Genomic DNA, 12,857 nt, shown 5'->3' on the forward strand with positions numbered 1-12,857 from the left:
ATATATTCGTGATCTTTCTGTTCATTTCTGACTTCTCCCTCTCTTTCTAGGTTAAAAGCACCATCATCAACTCTCTCACCTCTTCAAGGCTGTTGAAAGTTTATTTTCTCATCTCAGTAACCAAATGAGGCCTATCCTGACCACCTCCAGGGAATTTGAATCCTGCACTTCCTTCTCCCTTACTTTGCTCTGGTTTACCACCCTTCTCTCAATACTTATGGACCTCTAATGTTGTATACAATTTGCTTACTGAAATGTATTAATTTTTGTCTTTCTCCCAACACTAGAATGTAAGCTCTATAAAGATTTCTTGTCTTGAGCCCTGGCTGGCATAGCTCAGTGGATTGAGTGTGGGTTGTGAACCAAAGCATCACAGGTTTGATTCCCAGTCAGGGCACATGCCTGGGTTGCAGGCCAGGTCCCCAGTGGGGGCCATGTGAAAGGCAACCACACATTGATTCTCTCTCATTCTCTTTCTCTCTCTCTCTCTCTCTCTCTCTCCTTCTCTTCCCTTCTCTAAAAATAAAATCTTTAAAAAGAAAAGATTTCTTGTCTCTTTTGTTCACTGATGTGTTCCAATGCCCACCACATGATAGGAATTCAATAAATATCTGTTGAATAAATGTGCCTGTTTTGCTCCACATTATATTCCAAATGAATCCTTTTTTGTGAAATTGAAGTTCAGGTAATACAAAATCTAAGATGAAAAATGGAGCACAGCACCAAAAGCACACCGGGACTTTGTATTTTGTTTATGAATGATTGCTGAATGAAAGCTTTCAGATGAAAAAGCATTTAATTTGGAGTCTAGAATATGGTCCTCATCTTTAAAAAATTCTTTTGTTTGTCTTTTAAGCACTCAGTTAATATCTTTATTCTCTTTCTTCATATTCTAATATGTTTTAAAAGGTAGTAACACAAAGTGGAAGCTACATGAGAGGAAACATCATATCCATGTTCTTCCCTAGTGTCAGTTGATGTCTAGCCCCCTTTCTGGTACTTAGCTGTAGCTGAATAATTTAGGAATGAACTACCAACCTATCCAGTGAAGTAATGGCACAGGACATGAATGAAAAGCTAGACAGTGTCATGCAGTAGTGGAAAAAGCTATGGGACTAGTTGTATTCCTGGCTCTACCATGTGACAAAATCAAAATCTAGCAACTTCCCTGAGCCTATCTGGTAAGTGAGGGGATGAAACTAGATGATCCAGTTTACAGTAACTTTACAAAATGTAAGCTCCATGAGGCCAGAAACTTCATGTGCCTTGTCCACTGGTGTGAAAACAATGCTTAGATGAGATCAGTATGTCTGGCACACAGCAGGTCCTCAAGAATTTGTGGCAAAATGACAAAAAATTCCTTCCAGTGCTAACATTTTAATGGAAAAATAAATTTGGGATATCCTAAATAAATTCTTTTTTTTCTGGAGGAAATCATAAGATTATCATCATCTTAAATAACCCCAGTGCATGGTGAAATACTAGATATAAAGACTAAGTGCCTGTTTCTTACTGGTGAGTTGGTTACAGTTCTACATTTTCACTACAACCTCTTGGTTTTTTAATATTTATACTAATAATCATATTTGTATAATTAGCACTTTATTTGAAAGCTTTAGCTCTGGATCTGAGAGCACCAAATTCCTGAGAAACTATATATTTACACTGTACAATTTCTTACTGGTTCCAGTCTTGATGGCTGTCCTTCCCTGCCATTAAGTAGCTTCCAAGGTAGAAGGACCTCTTCCCATTTCCCAGGCCCTTCCTTCCTCACCCATCTTCTGTCTTCACCCCTCTCCCAAGTTCCTGGCTTTCTTTCCTTAGGCGGGAAGGGGTTGGGGAGAGGTTGGCCCGGCGATCGGCGCCTCCTCGAAGCGCCACCAGTTACTGGGACAGTCCGGCTTTTCAACCTACGCTAGAAATACGCTTTCGTGGCAAAAGAAAATCACCTTTTCTACTGTATACTAGGGACCGTTCGTGGGGATTGAATCTATGTGTTTACATTTGTTTTCTGGCCCCGGAGCTGCTGTGAGAATTGATTGGTTCCATAGCGCCCCGAAAGCCAGGAGTCCGCTCCACGTCCTGCCTGGACCCCGCCCCCTCGCGCGGCCATCTGCTACGCGGTCTGTCTCCGCGTCTCCCCGTCAGAACCTCTTTCCCCAACGCCACCACCCAGCTCCCAGCCCTCTCCGCCCCTTTCCCCTCCCCCAGCCCGGGGCTCCGAATCTTCCCCGGCCGTTGCCAAGGAGACTAGCCGATACTAGGCAAATAGGCGTTCGAGAAAGGAAAGGGGGAGAAAGCTACACGGCAGCCTGGTAACAAAGGAGAAATACAAGTGGCCCCCAAATGGAGTGCTAAGGATGCGTCTGCGAGAAAATCCGAAAGCGAGCTAGCAATCAACCCAAGTTAAACGGGGTGGGGGGTTGCAGAAGAAGGGGCATGATTCATGTTGTAGGTAGGGGGAAACCAACAGCCTTAAGTGAGCTTTTGAGAGTTGCCTGGGTGGTGGTTATGGATCATCCCAGTCTGTTTTTCGAGTTGTAACCCCTCTAGTACAGGGGATTCGCGTCATCAAGGCGGCTGGGGTATTCGGCCAGGCCAGCGGACTCCTTTAAGGGTGATAACACTTTTGGCAAGATACACTTCTACGGACACGTCTTTTCATCAGCTCTGGGGAATTTGACTTCGTAATTGAATGATGCATCTGAAGAAAGTGTACAGAGAGAAGAGGAAGCTTCGTGTAAATATGCAGTTTGCTGGTTTTCAAAGCAATACTTGAACAAAGAGTTATTGGCTTGAACCAACCATCTTTTTCACTCAGAGCGTGACCCATTTCCCTACAATAAGCAGAAAATAAAACTGAGAACTCAGAGCCACCAAGTACCTGGAGAAATGAACCATTCCCTCTACTGCTTCTCACCTCCATAAGCGAAAGATTTTCCATTTCAGGATCACTACAAATAAACGAGAAAATGTGGTCTTGATTTGGACACGAGTGAAAACTTTGGAAGCAAAGATGTAGTTGGTAGGAGAATACTTATTTCGCTATACTAAGAATACTTAGTTGGCTGCAGCCTTGATTTTTGCCCCACCCCCGCCCCATTCTTTAAATCAGTGCCTTGTCTTTCACAGACAAATAGCATCTGGTAGGTACTTCCATAGCAAGAGGTACAGATGTAAGTACCCTGTGTCCCTTTATAGAAGGAACCCTAACCCAAGTTACACTTGGAGGGTTCAGGGGTCTTTTTGCTATCTCTCAACATACAATTTTTTCCCGTAGAACTGTAATTTTCAATCCGGTTGTTAGAATTTTATCGCTCCTGTCTCCCTCCTTTCCTGGAGTACACCCACTTGCATGCATTCACACACGTTCAAAAATAAAGAACCCACCAGAGATCCTGGCAGTAGGCTGAAAACGATTCATATCGATGGGAATTGCATCCCAACTTTAAATATGGGTTCGTATACTCGAGACTGTATCTCTTTTCTCACCAGAGAGGAAAATTAATCGTCACTTTATACAGTAACAAAATGTGAACCGTTTGGATCTTTTGTAAATGGCCCTCACTTTATATTCTCTGTGTGTGTCGGGGATGGAGAGGGAAAAAGGGATGGCAATCGCTAATTGGGAATTGTCAAGAGAAGTATTTGATGAGTGCCGCAGGCCAATCTCGAAATATTTTATTTCGTGCCAATGTGGGATAGGGAAGGGAGTGTGGCTTCGGCTGCTTGCCGCTTTTGCATTTTCCACATCTGGCCTACAGACCTAATTCTAACTCGCGATCTAGTTTGACGAAATTCGATCTTCGTGGTTTAAATACCTTTCAATTTGGGGCGATTTAACATTTGCAACCGTTAAAAAAAACAAACCCTGTGCAGTATCTGTGAAACCAATATGGACTACGGAGAAAGAAAACATGCTGCACCCAAATCCCAACCATTGTCTTTATCTCACACACACACACACACACACACACACACACACGTACACATAAACACGGGGGGGGGGGGGAGGGAAGTAACTGGACAGAGACAGCCACGGATATAGACCGACCAGAGTCAAAGCGAGTCAAGTTAATGCTTTCTCCGCCCCCATCCACAAGTACACCCCTCCTGCGTTAATTAATTACAAACAAAGCAAGCCAATCAAGTGATGTATTATTATTTTTAGCAGAGGTAGTCGAGAGCCATGTATTTTTAACTGATTTATTCATTTGGAGGACATTAATTCTTGGTCTGAGGCTGATTTTCAAACCGCTTGCAAAGCGCGGCTCCATTGTTCGCCCGGCGGGCAGGCCCCGCCCCCTGCTTTGTGTGCGGCGCGCGGATTGGCCAGCGCGAGCGGGGGCCGCGTCAGCGCCCGCGAGCCCATTCATCTGTGCACTTGGGCGTTGGACCCCGCATCTTATTAGCAACCAGGGAGATTTCTCCATTTTCCTCTTGTCTACAGTGCGGCTACAAATCTGGGATTTTTTTATTACTTATTTTTTTAAAAAACTACACTTGGGCTCCTTTTTTTGTGCTCGACTTTTCCACCCTTTCCCCTCCCTCCTGCGCTGCTGCTTTTTGATCTCTTCGACTAAAATTTTTTTATCCGGAGTGTATTTAATCGGTTCTGTTCCGTCCTCTTCACCACCCCCACTCCCCCCTCCCTCCGGAGTGTGTGCTGCTGCCGCTGCCGCCGCTGCTGCCGCCGCTACTGCTGCTCACCCCGTCGTTACACCAACCCGAGGCTCTTTGTTCCCCCCTTGGATCTGTTGAGTTTCTTTGTTGAAGAAGCCAGCATGGGTGCCCAGTTCTCCAAGACCGCTGCGAAGGGAGAAGCCACCGCGGAGAGGCCCGGGGAGGCAGCTGTGGCCTCGTCGCCTTCCAAAGCGAATGGGCAGGTAAATTCTACCTGTGATACTGGTTATTTCTTTGGTGCCTTTCTCTAGCCCGACGCTTACCCTTTCCTCCTGGTCGTTCCTGAGGCGCATTCGGCGAAGTGGAGCGTGGCTGGATTCCAGTCTTAAAGTTGAATGGAAAGCGATAGCTTAAATTGTCAATTCCTCATAGGAGAGGTTCCCCCCCCCCCCCCAAGAAGTGGTTCCCAGAGAATCCTTGTGTAGTCGGGAGGGAAGAAGTGATAAATCGTCTAAAATGGCGTGTTTGGAGCTTGGCAGAACGTGACTAGCTAGATGCAACCCCCCACCCCCATCCCTGCCGCCCCCAGCCAGGTTGCATTTGTGTTTTGGTAGGCACAAAGGTGTTTGGGTGGCTCTCGTGTTTGTTGTCGAGACTGAGTCGCCTTCAAGATTTCTGGTGTGATTGTGTATATGGGTAGGGAAAGTGGGGGTGGGGGCGCGCTATAGGATGGCGGTGGAGAAAGGCGACGAGGGAAGTGCTGTCTTATTGTATGCCGAGGCGGCGTGCCCCGGGTTCTTGGAAAGGCGGCTGGCTGGAGCTAGGCAGAGGTGTCTTTCCATTGGGTTTTCCCACTGTTATGAGTCTTTATTCATTGCTGTCTGTGGAATTACACACCCACTTGGTTTTTAAATGGTGTCCCTAGGATGGGAAGACTGTGAGTCCTTGAAGAATCTGTCCAGGTAGTCAAGAAAAGGCAATTCGTGTGTTTCAGTCTTTATTGTTCGTTCGTGTGCGTGCCTCCTAGACCACGGCGGGGGCCGTCCCGGCGTTGTCCAGACCCAGGCGGATGGCTACGGTTCGGTGGGCGCGAGAGGTCGGCCATGGGTGGCTGCTTCGCAAACACTGCGCACCCACCACGCCTCTTTTCCTAGAGCCTTGTTGCTTTTCCTGCTCTAACCTATTGGGGAAGACAAGCTCTGCCAAGAAGCTTTGAACCCGTTAAAAATGCAAAATAAGCCGCACCCCGGCTTCGCAGAATCACGGGCGAAGGTGGGCGTGGAAGTAAGGGAAATATCTTAGAAATTCTGACCAGGATGCCAGGAAGCCACCTGAGCTTTGTCTAAGGACTCTTCGGCTGCGCGATCCGGGCTCGGGGGCGCCTCGGCCCCGCGGGCAGGGCCAGGCTGGGCAGGGCCGGGTGGCCCGCCGGGCCCCGCGGGCCCCGCCCCTCCGGGCTTGCCTGGGGCGCCCAGCTCCGCGAGGTGGAGGCGCAGCGCCCCCTGCCGACTCCAGGCCCTAGGCGGGCGTAGGACCTTCGCGCGCGCAGCCAGGGGGTAGTTTCTGGCTGGAGCGCCGATTCCCCCTGGGAGTTCTTGGGTATCTTCCACAGCCCTTTGGAGTTTAGGGAGAAAGGAGATGTGTAATCTAGACCATTGCCGCAGGCTCTCCCTTCTTCCAAAGGGCGTTCGGTGTATCATGTATAATTTGGCTCCTTTCCACCAAAGCCCGTGAGACCAGGGCTGGAATGGGTTACCCTTTGCTTTCACGTTTTGGACTCGGCCCTTTTAAATCCGTAGGGCATTTGTCGGGTAGTTGACGTTACTTCTGTGCCTTTCGAGCGCCCGAAATCGCACTGCACCCATTTCTTTCTCGAGTTCTGGTCTGAGCATCCAACCCCGCCTCCTCACAGAAGGGGAGATGCGGCTCCAAAGCCAGATGGGCCCCGGGGGGGAACCTGGTTCTTCCCAGTCCATGGATGGGGCGGGAATGGCGGAGCCCCGGCCGCTTCAGTGACGCTCCCGCTTTTTCTGCCCCGCAGGAAAATGGCCACGTGAAAGTAAACGGCGACGCTTCTCCCGCGGCCGCCGAGCCCGGTGCCAAGGAGGAGCTGCAGGCCAACGGCAGCGCTCCCGCCGCCGACAAGGAGGAGCCCGCAGCCGCCGGTAGCGGAGCGGCCTCGCCCTCCACCGCGGAGAAAGAGGAGCCGGCGGCCGCCCCCGAGGCCGGGGCCAGCCCCGCGGAGAAGGAGGCCCCCTCGGAGGGAGAGGCCGCCGAGCCCGGCTCGCCCACGGCCGCAGAGGGGGAAGCCGCGTCGGCTGCCTCCTCGACGTCTTCGCCCAAGGCCGAGGATGGGGCCACGCCCTCGCCCAGCAACGAGACCCCGAAAAAAAAAAAGAAGCGCTTTTCCTTCAAGAAATCTTTCAAGTTGAGCGGCTTCTCCTTCAAGAAGAACAAAAAAGAGGTGGGAGAGGGCGGTGAGGCCGAGGGCGCAGCTGGTGCCTCCGCCGAAGGCGGCAAGGACGAGGCCACTGGGGGCGCCGCTTCGGCCGCCGCAGAGGCGGGCGCGGCCCCCGGGGAGCCGGCGGGGGCGCCGGGCGAGGAGGCCACGGCGGGCGAGGAGGGGGCGGCTGGTGGCGACCCGCAAGAGGCAAAACCCGAGGAAGCCACCGTCGCACCCGAGAAGCCACCGGCCAGCGAGGAGGCCAAGGCCGCCGAGGAGCCCACCAAGGCCGAGGAGAAAGCAGAGGAGGCTGGGGCCAGCGCCGCCGCCTGCGAGGCGCCCTCTGCCGCTGGGCCCGGCGCGACCCCCGAGCAGGAGGCGACCCCTGCGGAGGAAGCCGCGGCCGCGGGGGTCTCAGCCTCATCAGCCTGTGCAGCTCCCTCACAGGAGGCCCAGCCCGAGTGCAGTCCAGAAGCCCCCCCAGCGGAGGCGGCAGAGTAAAAGGGCAAGATATTTTGAGATAATCGAAGAACTTTTCTCCCCCAGTTTGTTTGTTGGAGTGGTGCCAGGTACTGGTTTTGGAGAACTTGTCTACAACCAGGGATTGATTTTAAAGATGTCTCTTTTTGGTTTTTGTTTTGTTTTGTTTTGTTTTTGTTTTAAGCAGCAAATTTTTTTCCCCCTCCCCACAGATCCCATCTCAGATCATTCTGTTACCACCATTCCAACAGGTCGAGGAGAGCTTAAACAACTTCCTCTGCCTTGTTTCTCTTATTTTTGTTTTTTGCATCAGTATTAATGTTTTTTGCATACTTTGCATCTTTATTCAAAAATGTAAACTTTCTTTGTCAATCTATGGACATGCCCATATATATATGAAGGAGATGGGTGGGTCAAAAAAAAAGGGATATCCGATGAAGTGATAGGGGCCACAATGGGGAAATTTAAGTGGTACATAGCATTGCCAAGATAATGTGCCACTACAAATGATGGTGTAAAGGCTTAGTCTTATTCTTTTTTTTTTTTTAAGAAAAGTTATTAGGATGTATTTTGTGAGGCAGGTTTACAACACTACAAGTCTTGACTAAGAAGGAAAGAGAAGAAAAAAAACACCAATACCCAGATTTTTAAAAAGATCATAGTCTTAGGAGTTCATTTAAACCATAGGAACTTTTCACTTATCTCATGTTAGCTGTACCAGTCAGTGATTAAGTAGAACTACAAGTTGTATAGGCTTATTGTTTATTGCTGGTTTATGACCTTAATAAAGTGTAATTATGTATTACCAGCAGGGTGTTTTTAACTGTGACTATTGTATAAAAACAAATCTTGATATCCAGAAGCACATGAAGTTTGCAACTTTCCACCCTGCCCATTTTTGTAAAACTGCAGTCATCTTGGACCTTTTAAACACAAATTTTAAACTCAACCAAGCTGTGATAAGTGGAATGGTTACTGTTTATACTGTGGTATGTTTTTGATTACAGCAGACAATGCTTTCTTTTCCAGTTGTCTTTGAGAATAACGGAAAAATTCTTCAGATGCAATGGTTTTGTGTAGCATCTTGTCTATCATGTTTTGTAAATACTGGAGAAGCTTTGACCAATTTGACTTAGAGATGGAATGTAACTTTGCTTACAAAAATTGCTATTAAACTCCTGCTTAAGGTGTTCTAATTTTCTGTGAGCACACTAAAAGCGAAAAATAAATGTGAATAAAATGTACAAATTTGTTGTGTTTCTTTATGTTTGATAAAATACTAAGACTTCTAGGTCTTAGAATAATTTTGAGGAAGATCTTGCATGCCATCAAACAGTAAATTATCTTGTGGTTTTTAATCTGAAGTTTTCAAACAAATTAATAATCAGCAGTGTCAGATTACATACAGGAAGATCTTAAAACATTCCATGTCAAATGTTACCATTTATCTGCATTTACATTAGTTTTCATTTAAAAATTGAAAAATTATTTTTATTGTAGTTACATAGCATGTCAGAATAAGTCATTTAATACAAAAGCAGTGAGACCCAAAGACAATTTAAATGTCTGTGAAAATTTCATAAAACTAATTTTTTTGTCATGCAGATCTAGAAACTTAAATTGATAATGCCTGAGTTTATTTAATTCAAACTGCAGATGGGTCATGAAAAGTAGCCAAATGTGTTTCAAAAATTGATGCTGTCTTAAACCTGCCATTGTAATTACTTAATGCTTGGCTAATTTCCAAATTACTGCCTAGATTGTGTGTTATACCTTAGGAAAACAGGCTTATGTGAAGAAGTAATGGTGATGAATGGATGACATTGTCAGTTTATGGGCCTTTAGTACTTGCCTCAATTCAGTAATTGTAAGCAGTTTTTTAAAAAATGAAAGTAGTGCATTAGCATCTTGTTACTCAAAGGAAAAGATAGATAATAATACTTCCTTATATAGTAATAATCCTTACTAGTTTACCTTCTTTGTTCTTTACCATCCCTCCCATAACTGGATTTCTTTCTTTACTGTACCCTAAACTCAGTTGAATTTTAAGATAAAGGTGTGTATCAAATTACATTACTTAAATACAAAGAAAATCTGTTTACGCACACCTGCTTTACTGTTTTTTGAGCAGTGTGCCCTGCAGGGTTCACAGTGAGTCAGTGAACCACATTTGTACCACCTGAATGCCAAATCTTAAACTCAACAAATTAGCTTTTGAAATGTGCTTTTAATTGGAATCAAATAAGAGTTCGTGACCCCTCCTTATCAAACACCCTCCTCATTAATAAAATCACAATGTTTGGAAGAGTGTGTACTTCATGTGAAGAGAGTTTCTTCATCTTGGAGGATGTTTGAAAGTTCAGAGTCAAATCTGGTAACCAAAGGACTACTACTTTTTCTCAGATACCTGCTTGGCTAAGTACAGTGCCTGGTATGTGATAGGATTCAGAAAAAAATGGATTTAAAACGTAACTCTTGAGTACTCAAAAATACTGTGTTGCCAACTATATTGCTAGGTTTGTTCTTTTAACAGCTGGAGTTTATTAAGATGCATTATTTTGATTTTAATCATTGCCTAAAAACACTTTGGGTGGTATTGATGGAGTGGTGGGTTTTCCACCAAGTGATTAAATGAGATTTGACATATATCTTTTCATCCAAAGTTTTGTACATCACATTGTTTTCTAATGGAAAAATGTTAATATGGCTTTTTGTATTACTAAAAATAGCTTTGAGATTAAGGAAAAATAAATAACTCTTGTACAGTTCAGTATTGTCTATTAAATCTGTATTGGCAGTATGTATAATGGCATTTGCTATGGTTATAAAATACTTCCTCTGGATTATAATAATCATTTGATCCAATTCCTATTGCTTGTAAAATAAAGTTTTACCAGTTGATATAATAAAGCTTGCTAAAATAGGATTTTTTACAAATTTAATTTCAAAGTGCAAGTTTTAGAGAAAAAATTTAAATCGTAAATGTTGATGGTAAGTATAACTTAGTTAAGGACATATTTTGGATATAAAATTCATTGAAGGTGAGTTAGGCTCACAAATCACAATTTTTAACAATAGGACTTAATATATTTGAGAAATAATGCAACTTGTTTACATCTTTTCCTAATGACTAAACTCAATAAAAATTTTTTATTAAGGTTAGGGATTTGCAAGAAGGGTGTTTCTGCATGCATGTATTTTAGGGAGCTCCAAATGAGCGGGATGTAGTTAAATGTAGATAGTCCATTTAGCTTTGAAAATGAAAAGAACTGGTTAAGTAACAGGACTGTTAGCTCTTACCTGTTCTTTTATAATTCATTCTGCAAATTGAGCACTTTTTCCTTCTCCACTTCCCAGCTATATGAAAGTGTTGAAAGCATGGTGTAGCAAACAGGAATTTTAAAAGGCTTTCAATTTTGGGGTGTTCCAGTCCCTGCTGGGGATTGAAGTTTGAGCACTCCTTTAGATTATACCCAGCAATGCTATTTTTAAAGATGGGAAAGATTTTTAAAGGAGTGAAAGTTAATCATATTTTATGTTCCTGAAAAAATGATAAAATTACTGATCCTGAAATACGGTCTACAGTTACCAATGTGAACTCTTAAGACAAAACGATATCCACCCTCCTAAGATTTAGCAGCTGGAAGTATATAAAGTAATTATTGCGAAATGCTAGAAATCCACATAACCACAGTTCATGTTAGGTAAAATTAAAGCATAATCTTTTTTAGTACTAACAAAAAAATAGTTGCTGTTACTACAACTCATCTGGGGAAAGGTAAAAGGCAACAAGACTATTTGTCACTTAGGATTTCAGTAAATATAACAAATATCAAAGATTGTCTTCCTAGCAAGTGGGCAAGAGTTCCTTAGGTTTGATATGCGAAGGACTGGATATAGTGTCAGAATTCTGTACCTCACTAATTAATAGGGAAGGGATTCTCAAAGAGTTATAAATTGGAAGTCTTAAGAAAGTCCTCAAAGCAAGTCTTTGATGGCAAATAGATGAAAGTTGGAATGTACCATCCAATGAAAATATAAATATACAAGCCACATAATTTTAAAACATTTTCAGTAAGCACATTTTTAAAGAAGGAACAAGTGATTATGTGTCCAAAATATTTAAGTATGTGAATCAATATGAATATTATTGAGAGATTCTTTTTTCTTATCAAAGTTTTGAAATTCAGTGTATTTTATATTTACATCTCAATTTGGACCGGCCACATTCAAGTGCTCATTGGTTCGGTGTGGCTACCATATGGGAGAGCACTGGTCGAGAATTAGAGAATTAGTCAAGGAGTAGGACTGTTGGGATGCAGGCTGTCTGCAAAGGGAAGCTTCCATAATCAATCCATGAGCTTCAAGGGTTTAGATTCTGAGCCAATGCTGACTTTAAAATTTCAAACCTTTTAAACATACGGCAGTGAGATTCCGAATGGACTTGTTATGGGCTGAAAGTTGTGTCCCCACCTCCAAAAGTTGGGGTAATTAAGTTAAAATAAGGCTGTTAGGGTAGACAGGAATCCAGCCTGACCGGTGTCCTTATAAGAGAAAAGAAATGGACACACTGAGAGACACCAGGGGCACACACATGGAGTAAAGACCATGTTAGGACACAACAAGGTAAAGCTGGCCACCCAAAGCTGTAGGAAAGAGGCCTCAGAAAACAACGCCCCCCCCCCCCCCCAAAAAAAAAAGAGAGGAGGAAGACACCAAACCTGTCAGTACCTTGATTTTGGACTTGAGCCTCAAGAACTGTGAGAAAGTTCTGCTGTTTAAGCTCCCAGTCTGTAGTATTTTATCATGGCTGCCCTAGCAAAGTATCACAGGAATCCTGGGTAAGAATGGAAAAACTGTCCTTCCATATCTTAGGATGTAAAGAATTTTACATGCTTGGTTTTTCTCTCCCCTCAATGGGAAAAGAGACTGCATTCTAGCTTGAGAATTTTGTTGTTATTTGTCACCCAAGAAAAGGGAAACAATAGTGTAAAAATTAGAAAGATAGATTATAACTCTATATTAATTCTTGATTAATGAATTGAGAGAAAAAGAACTTTGGAACACAAATGGTAGAAATACTGTGAAAATACTATGTAATGATATGTCCAAATTTATCCATCTCTTTATTTTTTCCTTGCAATTTATTTGTGCAAGAAACTGAGTTGCAATATATTTTTCACAGTATGAATTTTGCCAACTGCACCTCATGCTGTCATTCAATATATTCCTCTGCATTTTCCAAATTTCCTGTATTTTCTGTAAATTGATCAATAGATCTCAAGGCTTAATCTGATTTCAGGCTCAAGAA

At 44.1% G+C, this 12,857-nt stretch overlaps 1 protein-coding gene across 1 annotated transcript; it reads left to right on the forward strand.

Moving 5' to 3' along the window:
- Positions 1 to 4,359: 4,359 nt before the first annotated feature.
- MARCKS (myristoylated alanine rich protein kinase C substrate) lies at positions 4,360 to 10,401 on the forward strand. The gene is made up of 2 exons (XM_028508677.2): positions 4,360 to 4,886; positions 6,665 to 10,401. The coding sequence occupies exons 1-2, from the start codon at positions 4,785 to 4,787 to the stop codon at positions 7,565 to 7,567; spliced, it is 1,005 nt and encodes a 334-aa protein (XP_028364478.1). The 5' UTR covers positions 4,360 to 4,784; the 3' UTR covers positions 7,568 to 10,401.
- The last annotated feature ends 2,456 nt before the right edge of the window (positions 10,402 to 12,857 follow it).

The sequence above is a fragment of the Phyllostomus discolor genome, chromosome 4, assembly GCF_004126475.2.
Source record: "Phyllostomus discolor isolate MPI-MPIP mPhyDis1 chromosome 4, mPhyDis1.pri.v3, whole genome shotgun sequence".
Classification (NCBI taxonomy): domain Eukaryota; kingdom Metazoa; phylum Chordata; class Mammalia; order Chiroptera; family Phyllostomidae; genus Phyllostomus; species Phyllostomus discolor.